This window comes from Pteropus alecto, unplaced genomic scaffold (genome assembly GCF_000325575.1).
Source record: "Pteropus alecto unplaced genomic scaffold, ASM32557v1 scaffold398, whole genome shotgun sequence".
Lineage (NCBI taxonomy): Eukaryota > Metazoa > Chordata > Mammalia > Chiroptera > Pteropodidae > Pteropus > Pteropus alecto.
This window is the reverse complement of record NW_006442497.1, coordinates 3,802,231-3,817,530: the sequence shown is the minus strand read 5'-3', so window position 1 is coordinate 3,817,530 and position 15,300 is coordinate 3,802,231. Positions and strand designations below refer to the sequence as shown.

At 38.8% G+C, this 15,300-nt stretch overlaps 1 protein-coding gene and 1 non-coding gene across 5 annotated transcripts in view; one reads left to right on the top strand and one right to left on the bottom strand.

Annotated features, from left to right (window-relative positions):
- Positions 1 to 568: 568 nt before the first annotated feature.
- The window catches only part of CNTROB (centrobin, centriole duplication and spindle assembly protein), a 27,033-nt gene continuing 12,301 nt past the window's right edge, over positions 569 to 15,300 (bottom strand). For all 4 annotated transcript variants that reach the window (XM_015597474.2, XM_006922346.3, XM_006922347.3 and 1 more), the window contains 10 exons: positions 5,945 to 6,078; positions 5,214 to 5,339; positions 4,825 to 4,987; positions 3,950 to 4,208; positions 2,923 to 3,059; positions 2,555 to 2,618; positions 2,206 to 2,376; positions 1,918 to 2,050; positions 1,361 to 1,433; positions 569 to 1,106 (listed from right to left, as the gene is read on the bottom strand). In XM_015597474.2, coding sequence (XP_015452960.1) covers positions 981 to 1,106; positions 1,361 to 1,433; positions 1,918 to 2,050; positions 2,206 to 2,376; positions 2,555 to 2,618; positions 2,923 to 3,059; positions 3,950 to 4,208; positions 4,825 to 4,987; positions 5,214 to 5,339; positions 5,945 to 6,078 — 1,386 coding nt within the window. In that variant the 3' untranslated portion in view covers positions 569 to 980. The remainder of the gene's footprint in view (positions 1,107 to 1,360; positions 1,434 to 1,917; positions 2,051 to 2,205; positions 2,377 to 2,554; positions 2,619 to 2,922; positions 3,060 to 3,949; positions 4,209 to 4,824; positions 4,988 to 5,213; positions 5,340 to 5,944; positions 6,079 to 15,300) is intronic.
- On the top strand, positions 12,808 to 12,926 carry LOC112471450. Its single transcript, XR_003043319.1, has one exon. It is a non-coding gene; the product is annotated as a 5S ribosomal RNA (ribosomal RNA).

Below are 15,300 nucleotides of genomic sequence, written 5' to 3'. Positions count from 1 at the left end.
TAAGACCTAAACATTTATATGGAATACTATGTGAGTCTATATCCTATCCTGTCCATTCTGGATCTAACCAAATAATTCAGGGGCAAATAGAAGGGCCTCAGAATCTAGTAAACTCTCTCCCTCCATACTCACCTAGGACCAGGCCCTTCAGAATTGTATTTACCATTGTCACCACCCTGTACTGTGCCCCAGAGCTGGAAAGCTGTGTGTGGGTCCCAAGGCATCACCCTTCAGTATAATCTGAATTGTACAGTTTATTTTTCAGTGTTTGCACTATGAAGTTGGGCCTTTCTTAGTTTCACACAGATGTCATTTTCTTCTCTATTTCTTTTTATTCATTTTGGTAAGTATTAGGATGGAAGTTTTTGTAATCATGGATTTCATTTTTCTTACCACCACTCTAGTCTTTTATATATGTTCTAAAGCCATAAGAGTGAAGATTACAGCCATAATATGTCTTCTAGCTGGAGCGGAATCTATCAATCAGAACCCTATTAAAGCAATTTGAAATAACGGTCCATTCTTAAAAGAGAAAACTGTCTCAACAATCACATTTTTACTCAAACTCTTTAAATAATAATTTACTTTTATTAAAATTTTGTTTTTCTGATTATTAATACTTTTAGAAAATTTTGAAACTACAAGAATGTATAAAGAAAGTAAGAATCATCCATAATTACACTACCAACCAGAGCTAATCACTCTGTAGTTTTTTATTCTTAAAACACTGAACTTAAGTTCACTAAAACTTCTCCAACCTAGCCATAGACTGTCTTCAGGTCTTTTCCACAGAATATAAAATAGAAACATATAACATATTAAAAAAATACTCAAACAGAATAAAATGAGGTTTCTTTACAAAGCAGTTTTCTACAAAACCTCCATTTACCAAATTCCTATAAGTCAAAGACTCTAATACAGACTATCAAGCATTTATTAAAATAGTATTAACAGAACAAAGAGGAGAAAGGGCAAGGGGCTTATCTCCAGATCCCCCCCCGACTCCTCATGCTACTAGGGGCAGGATGCCCACTTTTCTTGCGTGCTGGAGGTTTTTCAGTCTTAGGGGCTGTGGCAAGGCGGCGTGGGAGAGCCTGGGAGGGAACCTAAGAGTTGAAGGAAAGAGAGGAGAAAGTCAGCATCGTGTACTCTCATCCCCCACCCCACTGAGGAAAGGTGTCATGCACGGAGAGGGCCAGAATCATTAGGCAAGAGGGAGAGACCACGCTACAAATTATGGGGATAGCAATCAGAGGGGTCAGGCAATAGAGAACAGGGCCAGCCAGGGAGTGTGCAGAGCTGGAGGAATGGGTCAGTGAGAGCCCTTCCATCCCCCTCATCCTGCCCTGCTTTTCCTCACCTCTTTCCGGGGAATCTCACAGAAGCGGGAGTCTGTGTTCCTTCTGGGGACATTATCTCCTTGGCCATCGGTCCTGCCATATAAATCAAGGGATGAGCATGGGGAACACTTCCCCCCACTCTCCCCAACATTGGATAAAAGAACTACTCCCAAATTCTGTCTCTTAAGAATGAGAACAAACAAGACAGACCTGGGATCAGACAGGAGGAAATATTAGTGGAACCAAATACTGAGTTATACTGAGTAGTCACAATCCTAGGAGTCAGAGTTCTGAGCTACAGGATAAAGAGAAAAAAACTAAGGTAGAAAGGCATAGAAAAGAGACTATTTTTAGAAGCAAGAAAAACACAAAGTAGAAAGGAAGAGACAAAAGAAAGGTGGGAGGAGTGAGAGACAGGAAGACTTGCTGATCTATATCTTACCCTCATTTTCTTCCCCAGAAAAAGACAAAAGAGTACTCAATGGTCAACATACACACATATACACAGCCCTCTTCCCTGCCCACGATCCAAATTCCTTCTGCCTAATCCTTCCTCGTTTCCCCCCAAGGCTGGTACCCGCTGTGTTCCAGCTTCTTCAGGTAGAGCAGCAGATCTTCAGCAGGCAGTGCCCCCCAGCCCCGAGCTTGGTATAGTCGTAACAGCTGAGACACCTCCATCAGCTGCCTTGAGGATGCAAGCCCATCGCCACCTGATAGACGTATCAGTAACAGTCATCATCCTAGGGCCCCACTCCCCAGCCCTCATTCCATTTTCCTAGGACTTCAGAAGGGCCTTACTTCCAGCTTCTGGCTCCACACCCAACACCTTCCCTCTTTATCTACCAGTAAACCATGGCCTGTTTACCTCTCTCTGGGGAGCCACTGCTGGGAACACTGCTCTGTGAATGGGTTGAGGGAAGCTCATGGACCCGGAAAAGACTAGACGCCATGGCTAAGGGCACTTTAGTTTTATGGACAGGGGGTGGCAGGTGTGGCACTTGATGGGCTTCCTCCCAAGATGGGACAGTCAGGGAACCTACCAAAAGAGATCAAAAAATCAGGAAATGGGTTAAAGAGCCATGGAGGTCCTACCACCTGGCCTTCATTAGGCTTCATCACCTAATAAAGCTTTTACCAGCTTCTAACAATCCATTCCAGATAACCCACTCTATTTTCCAGGCCTAGCCCCAACCTTCTTCAAAGTTGGCACTCACCAGACTTAGGGGGCAACAGATCAACAGATGGGTTCTCGTTGTTCTGGGGTACTGTGTCCAGCAGCTGGGGGAACAAGATAGAAAGCGTTCCCAGAGGACTAATAAAGAAAGAGACCTAGACATCTGTGAGAAGCAGAGGCTGGGAAAGTAAGAGAGTTGGTCGCCCAAGTTGCAGAGCTAGAGTTGGTTGCCTAAGTCCCAGAAGCAACTTAAGAGATAGGAATAAGAAAGACTGGAAGAGTAAGAAGCTAGGATAAAGTATTACTTCTAAAAGGGAGATGAAGCCAGAGTCCTGGACTCCTAGAACAGAAAGAAGAAATGAGGAAGAGAAGAAGAAAATAAGGTGGGATGGGTAGGCCCTCTCTTACCTGGTGTAAAAAATGCTTGAGGCCCGCCAGCTGAGAAGGGGGTGGCAGCACTTGCTTTAGGAAGCCATCCCCATCAGATCCAGGATCTTCCTCAGGGAATGGCCGTTCTGCTCTGTGATTGGGATGGAAGGCCCCAACTGCAGAGGAGAAGGCCCTAGCTGTAAAGTGTGTGTGTGCACATGTGTGCATGCACACCCATGTGTATGTTGTAAGGTGAGGGGTTCCTCCACAACTCAACTCACCAAATGCCTAGAAGAGGTCTATTAAATATAAGATGGACATTGCAACAAGGAGATGATAACGAAAGATTAGAATGGTTTGGAATTAATAAACATGTTTTAGCCCCTTCACCAGAACATGTTCTCATTCTTTTTTATTACTATTATATAATTTTTATATTTAAAAGTGTGATATAATTCATTCCTCATTCTTAATTCAACCTGGGTTGTCATGTTTGCATTACACAGTGCACCCCATCCACCCAAGTTACAGATGACTAAACCAGGGGTGGATACCACTCCCAAGGTTAGCCAAAAAAAAGGATGGTTGCCAACCCATCAGACTGCCTCTCTTTAAACTGGACCTAAAAAACAGAGACAACAATGTCTCTCTAAGGTTATCCAGAATCTTGGCTGGAGTCAGTGTCATGGCTGGTCAAACCCATGTACAAGCCAAAGCTATGAGAGCTAGACCCTTGAATGAGAGAGTGCTGGTCTACCAAAAGGAGCAGATGTGCAGGGAGAGGCAGAATCAAGACCCCAAAGAAAGGAGGAGTGGTTGCCTCCGTTTCTAATAATGCTCCTGGATCCAAACTCCAGTTCTCATCAGGTCTAGCTACATCATATTTCCATGAGATCTTACTCTCTTTATGCAAACCAACTTGAGTAGATTTCTGCTCCTTGAAACTTACAGTCAGTAAGATATCTGGGAAATTAAATACTCAAGTCTCAGAGAGAAGAGAAGATAGGTAAGAGGGAGCCAATTAGTGCATGTAAGGAGATCCCCAGAGATGTCTGTCTCTGGTTACCTGAAGATGAGGTGAGATCTGGCTTTGGCTCAAGGGGCTGGAAGGAATGTTGGTTCTGGAAAGTGGGGTCCAGAACGAGGCTAAAATCTGGCGAGGAGCTGCAGAGAACAGGTGGCACTCCAGGCAGCTCGTCCCTTGCTTCCCGGCTCTTTTGCAACACAGGCTTTAGGGCCACAGCCGTGGGAGGCATAGTCCAGATCCTCCTGTCCCCCTTCTCTGGTTCCTGGGGCCCAGGACTGGAGGGGCTGGCAGTAGGGACCTGGGCGTAAGAGGCAGAAAGAAGGATCAAAGCCCACTGCATTTAGAGACAAGACATGATACAGACATTTTGGTTGTTTCTGGGGAGAGGAACCAGGAGACTGAGGTGTAGATATAGGATGGCAATTACTTTGTTCCTTTTTTGAACTATTTGGGTTTTTTCCTTACCATGTGCATATTATTATCTATTCCAAAAAATATTTTAGCTAATAATAAAAATTTCATGATGAAAAGAAAGAAGCAGGAGATGCCAACGTAAGAAGGGGTGAGACTTCCAACCCTACTATAGGGTAGAACTTGGCAAAAATTTTGGTCTTTACCATCATAATTAATTCAACTGCCATTTGGCAAAAACTAGTACCATGTATTCCTCACCACCTCTTGGGCTGAGAAAAGAGTTAGGCCTAATGTAATGAGGCCAGTCTGGGTGAGCCATGGCCACAGAAAAAAAGATTTCTTTTGATGAGATAGTTACTCTTTGGGAAAGTCTATGGATTTCTTTTAATGCAGGTCCAAGGACCTGAACTTAGGCCTTCCCTTGGGAGGAAGCTAGATTTCCAAAGAAGGAATCTATACACAAAGATTCTGAGCAGCTTAACTTAAGGGGCAAGGCCTACCGGGGGGTTAGAAGGCAAGGTAGAGGTGCCAAGCAGTTGGTTTGCCTCCTCCCAGTGGGCCTGCAGCATGGCTTGGAGTCGATCTACCAGCTCAGCTCGCTGTTCCTCCAGCTGCTGGTTCCCACTCTGCAGTTCCCGTACTCGCGCTTGCTCCCGGGCCAGTCTGAAGAAAAGACAGGAGAAATGATGTAGGGCCTTTGAGAAATCAGAGACTTGGCAAATAAGAGAAGCCAGAACAGAATGTCAGATAGTGGAAGTTCTAAAAGGAGCTAAGGCCAATGTAGAAGAGGACAGATCTATGGAGCGGGCAGCTCTTCACCATTCCCAGTTTGGGCTCTACACACAGGAAAGGGACTGAGGCCTAAAAGGGATACTCCAGGAACTAGTACCTGAGCTCATAGTCCTGAGCCACCTGTTGCTGCCTTTCCTCTCGTTCTGCCATTTCCACCTTGAACTGAGCCAACTGAGTGGACAATTCCTGTTGGTGTTGTCCATTTAGGTCCTGCAGCTGCTTCCTAAGAGGACACAGGTGAGAAGAGGACTGAATCTGGGGACAGAAATAATCAAATGAGAAAAAGCCAGAATGTGTACATGTGAGAGATAAACAGACACAGGCAGCCAGCCTGGCCATGGCACAAGTGGGCTCAGGAAAGAGTAAGGCCAAAGCTAGTGCCTTAGGATGGGTTCACCAGAAGCAGAGACTGACATGAGGATTTATGGGAAAGTGATTCATTTAAGAAGCATTTCCAGAAAAAAAAACTGACAGGGAAGCGGGGGTGAGGGAAGTGAGACTGGGATGGGAAAGAGGCTCAGTCCCACAGGACAGCTCTGGAGATGGTGTAGGTCACAGCTCAGCATTGTCCCCATCAGGGACAAGGGAGCTGGAAAATTTATATTCTTGCACCCATCAGTTATTGGTAAAGATACTTCCTCTGGTATGAAAATTCCCAAGCACTTTGGCTGTCTATGTGCACCTGTAGAGAGACTGAGGTCCTAGCTTATGGGAGCCAGTAGAAGCCAGCATGTTTAAAAATGGTAAAGTGATCCAAGAGGATATGGACAGGGCACTAACAACACCTGTGTGGCTGAGGAGAAGCAGTATCCAGTAAGACCCAAGTACCTGTGATGTTCTCTCAGGGAGGCTGCTTGCCGCAGGCTGCTCTCCTGAGCCTGTGCCAGCTGCTCTGTCACCCGCTGCTCCAGCTGCACAGCCAGCTCTGACTCCAGCTGGATCCTCTGGCTTTCATAACGGGCCTAGGAGTGAAGGAAGGTAGGGTAATAGCTCAATTCTGTTTGAGTTTAGAAGAGAATGGGCGATATAATATAAACAAAAAATCCATGTGCCAACATTTCCCCTCATAAGCCTAAGGGTTGAAGAACACGAATTTTGTCACAAAGAGTGAAAAAGTTCTCTTTCCTTATTAGATCATGAGGTACTCAAACCTTATACATACACATAAGTGAAAATGATTCTGGACCAAAAAAAATTTTTTTTTTTAACCAAAAGAAATGTTAGGTAGAACAATCAATTCTGTTATATGTATCTGATATAACAGTACCTGAAATCAATAGACATTCAATAAATGTCAGTGTCCCGTCCTCCCAAAACAGAATCAGTCTATATCGCTATTTCCATTTTCTCACTTCATCTTCCTTTTCCAAATCACTGAAATCTGATTTCTACTTATAGTACTTCATGGCAAAAGAACTTAAATTCTAAATCCAATAGTGGTGATTTCTCAGTCATATGTAATCTTGCTGCAACATCTGCCATCTACATAATCCTCCTTTCTAAAACCATTTTCCCTTAGCTCCCATGATGCTACCATCTCAGTGTTCTCATTCTACCTGACTGCTCCTCAGTCTCAGCTGATTGCTTCTCCTCCAACTGCCCATAAAGGCTGACTGCTTCCTTGAGCTCTGTCCTCAGACCTCTTTTGACCATGTACTAACACTCTGGTCACTGAAGCTTTTTACAGGTGTATAATAAACGTTCAGCATTTAGGTCATGGTTTGTTGTTGTTTGCTACCATTTATACCCTAAAACACTTTCTCTATCTCTCCCCGTTAGCCTAGACCTTTCTTCCAGGCTTTAAGCCCATATACCCACTAACCTAATGAAATGCTCTGTTTGGATACACCTCAAAAAGAACACATCTAAAATGACCTCATTTGGTTTTTTACCCTCAAATCTTCTCTTCCTATTTTGTTTCTTGCCTTAGTTAATAACACCACTCTCCACTGAATCAGCCAAGCTATTTGCAACCTGGGGTTTCCTTGATTCCTCCTACTCCTTTACCCTTTCCAAGTGGTCATTCCATTCTACTTCCTTAACATCTAATTTACCCTTCCAGTCACTACTTCATTAATTCAATATTATTTCAAGTCTAATTGATCTCCCTGTTCCACCCTCTGCCCTCTTTCATTTTAGCCCCAATAGACCCTCCATGCCTAAGAGAATATTCTAAAATATGCTCAATTTATTCCCTTGTTTGAAACCCTTCAATGTCCTCATTGCCTAAAGAATAAAGTTCTGGCTGTTTAAAATGGCCCACAAGATCCTTTATGATCTCCCACCTCCCATCTACTTCATTTCTCCCAAATAGGTCCCAATCATATCAAACTCTTGCAGTAACCTAAATTTAAAAAAAAAAAAAAAAAAAGTTATTGTGGTAAGAAACACATAATACAAAATTTACCCTCTTAATCCATTTTTAAGTGTACAGTTGAGTAGTGTTAAATATATTTACATTGTTGTGCAGATCTCTAGAACTTTTCCATCTTGTAAAACTGAAACTACACCCACTGAATAACTCCCCATTTCCCCCTCCCCCTAGCCTTGGCAACCACCATTCTACTTTCTGTTTCTGTGATTCTGACTACTCTAGATATCTTGTTACCTAAATTCTTTAATGAAAAAATTTAATATATACTCCCTGTAAGCCAGTAAGTCCACTTTCAGGAATCTGTGATATAGAAGGGGTATCAAAGATCTATGTACAATGATGTTCAGTGCAGCACTATTTATAGTGAAAAATTGGTATTGATACAAATTTTTCTTCAAAAGGAAAATGCTTAAACTCGGATTCATCTGTTTATTGCAATATTATATAACCCTTAGAAATAATGACGTACATCTGTATGTACTGACATGGGAAGATGTCTATATTATGAGGTTAAAAAACAAGTTGCAGCAAATGCATAGCATGTTCACATTTTTTTAAAGCACCAACCCATATGCTCACATATGAAAAGGTTCTGTAAAGACACACACCAAGTGGTGTGATAAGACAAAGCAACAAATACTTTTTACTTCTGTATTATTTGAACTTCTGTATTATTTGAAAATATAAAAACTTGTATTTTTAAAATATTTTTTAAAGTTCTCTGGGAAGTCTACCTTGACACATTCACATGGGTCTTTGGATATTTACCTCTGATAAATAAACTATGGCAATTTAAGTATAGATGTTATTATTTCTGAAGTAACTCCTAAACAAGAAAAAAACAAACAGAAATTGAGTTTACGACTTTGAAACTAGCTGAAGAAAAAAGTGTAAATGAGAAAAAAGAGAAAGATGAGAAAAAAGTAAAAAATCTGAAAGATGACAAATAAAATATAAAGTAAGGCATAGATCCAACTATGAATAAATAAATTAAAAGTAAATGAAAATGCTCTGGCTAAAAGACAAGTATATAAAAATTGAAAATAAAAAGATTAGAAAAATGTTTGTCAGGCGAACTCCATTTTTTAAAAAAAAGGCTGGTATAGCTCTATTAATATTAAGCAAGAATAGACCAAAGGAAAAGAGCATTATAAGAGTCACCATGTAAGGATAACACATTCAATTGTCAGGAAAGATACAGCAATTTAAAAAATTTATATGCATCTAATAACATAGCCACAAAATGTATAAAGCAAAATTGACATACTACAGGAGAAATGGACAAATCTACACTAAATGAGATTTTAACAGAAAAAAAAATCAATAAAAATATAATAGTTTAAACAGAACAATTCACAAACCAGACACACATACAAATAGACACATATAAAACTGCACCCAAACACTGTAAATACATATTTTCAAGCACATATGAAACATTTAGAAAAACTGACCATATATTAAGACATAAAATAAGTCTCAAAGAATTTCAATAATAAAAATAGCATATTCTTTCATGATATCCACAAGAAACTCTCATATGATCGGAGAAGGGAAGAGAGCAAGAGGGAAAGGGTGGGGAGAATGAGAGAGAGAAGGAGGGAGGTACAGACAGACAATAGACAAATGTAGCAAAATGTGAAACTGGTGAATCTAAGTGTATTCATCATACTATGATGCAACATTTCTTTAAGTCTGAAATATTTCAAACCAAAAAGTTGGGTAGGAATACACAAAAATAAGGAATTTTTTTTAAAGACCATGCTCTTTAATCACAAAGCAGGTAAGCTATAAATCAATAAGAAAACATAATTAGAAAAACTCTGTATGTTTGGAAAGAATCTAGGAGATAAAAATAATATAAAAAACTGAATATTATTCAGAACCAAATAATAAGGAAAATACTATATAGGATAAGTTGCAGGATGTACTTAAATTAATACTTACGGAGAAATTTATAAAAGAAAGCTAAAATGAATAAGCAAGCATCCATCTTAAGAAGATTGTAAAAAGAACAGAATAAAACCAAAGAAAATATAAGGAAAAATATAAAGTACAGATATTAATTGAAAAAAAAAAGCCAAGCCAAAAGTTAATTCTCTGAAAATATATTCAAATAAACTATAAGTAAAATGGTTTTTACAAAAGATGAGAAAAATGACACAAATAAATATGAGGAATGAAAAAACAGAAAACATGCCATAGACATTAAAAAGATCAACTTTAAGTCAATAAGTCAGAAAATGTAGACTAAATGAATATATATATGGGGCAGGAGGACAGAATGTGAGTGCACCAAAAATAATTCAAGAAGAAAGAGAAAGCCTAAATATTTCCATAAACACTAAAGAAGCAAAGCCAGTAGTCAAATGTTCAAGAAGCACATATTAATGCCAACCTTACAAACTATTTCAGAGTACGAGAAGAGAGGGAGTATATTTTCGTGTTTTTAATACTAGCAGATTAAATTATTCAAGTTAACTCTGCTGAACAGAAACAAATAAGTTGAATAAAATTTAATTATATACATATATAAAATCTCCCTAAAAAGTATCAAAGAGGTAACCAAACAGTATTGAATTACTAAAGTAAAGGAAAATGACATCCTAGACAGGTTGCAAGCATGGCAGATGGCCATTAAATACCTCCATTACCCTGGAGGTATTTACCTACCCTAGAAAATTAAAGCCTTTGTGTTGACTGCCTTTCAAGGTCAAATGAGTAGAAACGAAAGTCCAAGGCCAACATAAGTTGGGAAGTCTAACTGGAGACTCTACTCACAATAAACTGAGACTCCAATGAGCTTCACTCTCATGGTGAAAGTGAACCAGAAATTAAAGCTCAAAATTAAAGCTTAGCTTGAATCGTCCAGGAATCTTAACCATAAAAAATTTGGTTTTAGGCTTGTAGTGTATTTCAGAACCTAGTAGAAGCAAATGCAAATCTCCTCTGGAGCAAAGTACTTTCTCTGTAAGCCTCAAATTATTCCTACAACTTATCAACTACAAGGGCCAATACATGGTCAAAAATAACCAGGATCCAAGAAAATAAGACTCCATGTGAGCCAGCTAAAACAAGAGACAACAGAAAAAGATTATCAAACATTTCAGATACTGGTATTAACATCTATAGATAATAAAATTGTATTTAAAGTAATCAAAGACAAACTTGAAAATATCCAAGAACAAGAAACTATGGAAAAGTAATATTTGAAAATAAAAACAACAGTACTTTGGAAAATTAAAAAAAAAAAAAAAACAACAACATAAAATTAAAAACTCAGTGGGATGGGTTAATAGATTAGATAAAGTTAAAAAAAGAATTAGTGAACTGGAAGATAGGAAATTATACAGAGTGAACATAAAAACATGAAACCTAGAAATAATAAAGAAAGTGTGCAACATAGATACAGGATCAACCATACATTTAATCAAGTTCCATAAAGAGATGGCGGAGACAATGGAGCAGAGGCAATATGCAGAGATAATAACTTAGAATTTTCCAGAACTGGTGAAAGACATCACTCCACTATTTTAAGGAGCCTAAAGAATCCCCCAAAAATTTATTAAAAGAAAAAAAGAAAATCTATACTAAGCACATCCAAATAAAACTGATAAAAACTAAAAAGATAAAAATTTTAGAGCATGAGTGGTCAACTGACATAGCTGGCTTCTCAACAATAATAAAAACCAGAATATTTTCAATATGTTGAAATAACTGACAACCTAGACTTCTTCCCAAGAATTCCTTCAAAAATTAATGTGAAATAGACATTTTCCAACTAAAATAAATGAATGCATGAATGAATGAATAAATAAGAGATTTTGACATGAAGAAAAAAGATTCCAGATAGATTCAAATTCAAAAGAAGAGCAAAGAAAGGAGTAATTACGTAGCTACCTCTAAATGAATGTTGACTTTATAAAACAATATTAATAATTTCTTATGGCAGTGTTTTATTTTTAAAAAATAGAATAAAAAAACATAAATAATGTCGCAGAAAATGGTAGAGTAGGAAACTCCAGTAGTTGGTCCTTCTACTGACCAAGCTGGCGAAAAATTATCAGAATGAATTATTTGGGTTCCCTGGAACCTGATCAGATACTGAAAACCAGAGAGTGCTTGATAAAGAGAGAGGCTGCCGAACTTTGGTAAAAGAGCCAGGTGCATAAACCAGCTACCCTCCCCCATCCCTCAGCCTTCTGCAGCCATGGGAATGGCAGCCTATGTTACTAAAGTGGCTGGCTGAAGCGAGGGTGAGCAGTAAGGACCTTATCCTCCCACAACATGAGATTTTGTATTTTGGTCAGTCTAGCAATTCCCTGAGGAACCAGAGCAGACAGTTGTCTTTTTTGGGCCCCTTGAGCTTCAGAGGTTTCCCTAGCAGCATCAGAAGATTTAAAGAGACATGTACATTTTTTTGGTGGGGGTCTGTCAGGTCACAGGTTAATCACAGAGATAACAGAACAGAAATGTCAGTTACCGCACACACCAAGAAATACAGACTTTGCAAAAATAGTTTGGAAAAGTTACTACACAAATGGATAGTTATAGCCATCAAATGAAATCCTTGAGGAGGGAGAGAATATGATTTCCAGAGTTACATTATAATACTCAAAATGTCCAGTACCCAACAAAAAATTACAAACATACAAAAAAACAAGAAAATATGACTCATTCAAAGGAAAAAGAGAATTTGATAGGAACTACTCCTATGGAAGCTCAGACATTGGGATTACTAATCAAAGACATTAAATCAACAGTCTTAAATAAACTCAGTGAGCTAAAGGAAACCATGGACAGCAAACTATAAGAAATCAGAACAATGTATAAATAAATAGGGAATGCCAATAAAGAGATAGAAATTATAAAAAGAAACTAAATAGAAGTTCTGGAGCTGAAAAGCACAATCAGTGATATGAAAAAGTCACTAGATACCATTACCTATCTTTTAGAATGGCCATAAATCCAGAACACCGACAACACCAGATGTTAGTGAGGATATGGAGCAACAGCAATTCTCATTCATTGCTGGTGGGAATGCAAATTGGTACGCCACTTTGGAAGACTTGTGGCAGTTTCTTACAAAACAAAACATACTCTTACCATAAGAGCCAGCAATCACACACCTTAGTATTTACCTAAAGGAGTTGAAAATCTATGTCCACACAAAAACCTGCACATGGATATTTATAGCAGCTTTATTTATAATTGCTAAAACTTGGAAGCAACCAAGATGTCTTTCAGCAGGTGACTAGATAACCAAACTATGGTAACCTAGACAATGAAATGTTATTTAGCACTAAAAAAATGAGCTGTTTACAGCTATGCCACCCTGAACACGCCCGATCTCGTCTGATCTCAGAAGCTAAGCAGGGTTGGGCCTGGTTAGTACTTGGATGGGAGACCACCTAGGAAGACCAGGTTCTGTAGGCATTAAAAAAAATAATAAAAAAATTTTTTAAATTAAAAAAAATAAAAATAAATGAGCTATCAAGTCATGAAAAGAAATGAAGGAAACTTAAATGCATACTACTGAGTGAAAGAAGCCAATCTGAAATATCTACATATTTTATAATTCCAAATATATGACATTCTGCAAAAGGCAAAACTGTGGAGACAGTAAAAAGATCAGTGGTTGCCAGGGGTTTGGGGTTTAAGGGAGGATGGGATGAATAGGTGATGCACAAAGGATTTTTAGGGCAATAAAACTACTAAATATGATACTGTAAAAGTAGATACATTATAAAGTTGTCCAAACCAATACAATATCAACACCAAGAGTGAACCCTAACATATATGGACTCTGGATGATAATGATGTGTCAATTTAGGTACGTCAATTGTAAGAAATGTACTACTCTGGTGGAGAATGCTGATAATGGAAGAAGCTATGTATGTATGGGGGTAGGTGGTATACGAGAAATGTCTGTAGTTTCCATTAAATTTGGCTATGAACCTAAAGCTGCTATAAAAAATAAAGTCTTTTTTTAAAAAATCTGAGAAACATGGCAGAATGAGAGATGTCCCTAGCACTCCCTATGAAACAACAATAAGCTAAATATCTGAAACTCAACAAAAAAACACCCAACCGGCACACAAGCACATCTGAGCGTGAGATCTACGATAAGAGCTACCACAGGTCAGCACCCTGGGAGTCGGGAGGTAGACTGAAAGAAACAAAGAAGCTGCCTCTCACAGCCGGAGCTCCCAGCAGGAGGAGGGGGAAGGGAGAAGGTGCAGCAGGTTCCCTGAACAACCCTGCTTGAGAGAGCTGTGAGCTCCAGGTAGTGGCAGTGCCCAGGGATCAGGGAAGAAAGAAGTGGGGACAGCAGAGAAGCAACAGTTGATTATTACCAACTACAGTTGCAAAACGCCAAGGCTGAGCCGCAGCCCCCATATCCCAACCCAGAGGGCCCCTCCACCATATCCTGCAAGACCCAACACCTGCAGAGCCCCAGGGGAATCTGAGCAAATGCTACTGAAAGTGTCGCTAATACTGACAGGGACTGAGACTGAGGGTAGCAAGCGTGATTGAATATTTATAAGAAAAAAAGACATTTTTAAGACTTTATATAAAGCAAGGATCCAAGAGGCTTAGATGCCACCTACTGGAAACCAGAAGAAAAATGTCATCTTAGCAACAGGCCAAAGAGAGTCCTTTATAAAATAAATCTTTCTGGAAAAAAAAGCAGAATACACTTCCATTAATGCCCAGGTGGAAAAATAGTCCATTAAACACCATGAACAACCAAGGCGACAAGGCAGCTCAGAAAGAAAGAGAAAAATCTCCAGAAAATAAGCTTAAAGACATAGAAATATGTGACTTAAATGACAGAGAATTCAAGATGGTACCTCTGAAAAAACTCAATGAGATCCAAAATAATTTATATCAACAGTTCCAGGAATTGAAAAAATAACTAGATCAGCAGAATGAGTTTTTCAGCAAAGAGATTGAAACCCTCAAAAAGAACCAAATAGAACTTCTGGAGATGAAGAACACACTGAAAGAGATGAAAAACAAAATAGCAAGCTTAAGAAATAGTCAACCAAATGGAGGAAAGGATCAGTGATACTGAAGACAGAAATTAGAAATAAATCAGAAAAAAGAGAGAAACCGAAGAATGAAAAATAATGAAAGAGAAATACAAGAACTAGCTGATACCAACAGGAAAGAAAACATAAGAATAATGGGCATTCTTGAAAGAGATGAAAAGGAGCAGGAATTAGGAAGCATTTTCAGACAAATAGTTGACGAGAATTTCCCAAATCTAAGAAATGAGCTGGAGATTGGAATTCAAGAAGTCAACAGAACGCCCAATATCTCAACCCAAAAAGGCCTTCTCCAAGACACACTGTATCAAAATTATCAAAAACTGATGACAAAGAAAAACTTCTTAGGGCAGCCAGAGAAAAGAAGACAGTAACCTATAAAGGAAAACCCATTAGATTATCATCATACTTCTCAGCACAAACTTTACAAGCTAAAAAGGAGTAGAATCAAATATTCAAACTATTAAATGAAAGGAACTACCAGCCAAGAATAATGTATCCAACAAAGCTCTCCTTTAGATATGAAGGAGAAATAAAGACCTTTCTAGACATACAAAAATTGAAGGAATTCTCTACTATGAGGCCTGCATTACAGGAAATACAGAAAGGGTCAGATCACCTAAAACAAAATGACAAAAATATATGTATATATAACTATGAGTAAGGCAACTAGCAGGTAGATAGAAGCAGAGGAGTTCAACCCTTACTAAGAACAGGGCATTATAAGCTTAAACAATAAGAAGAGATTTGCTATAGAA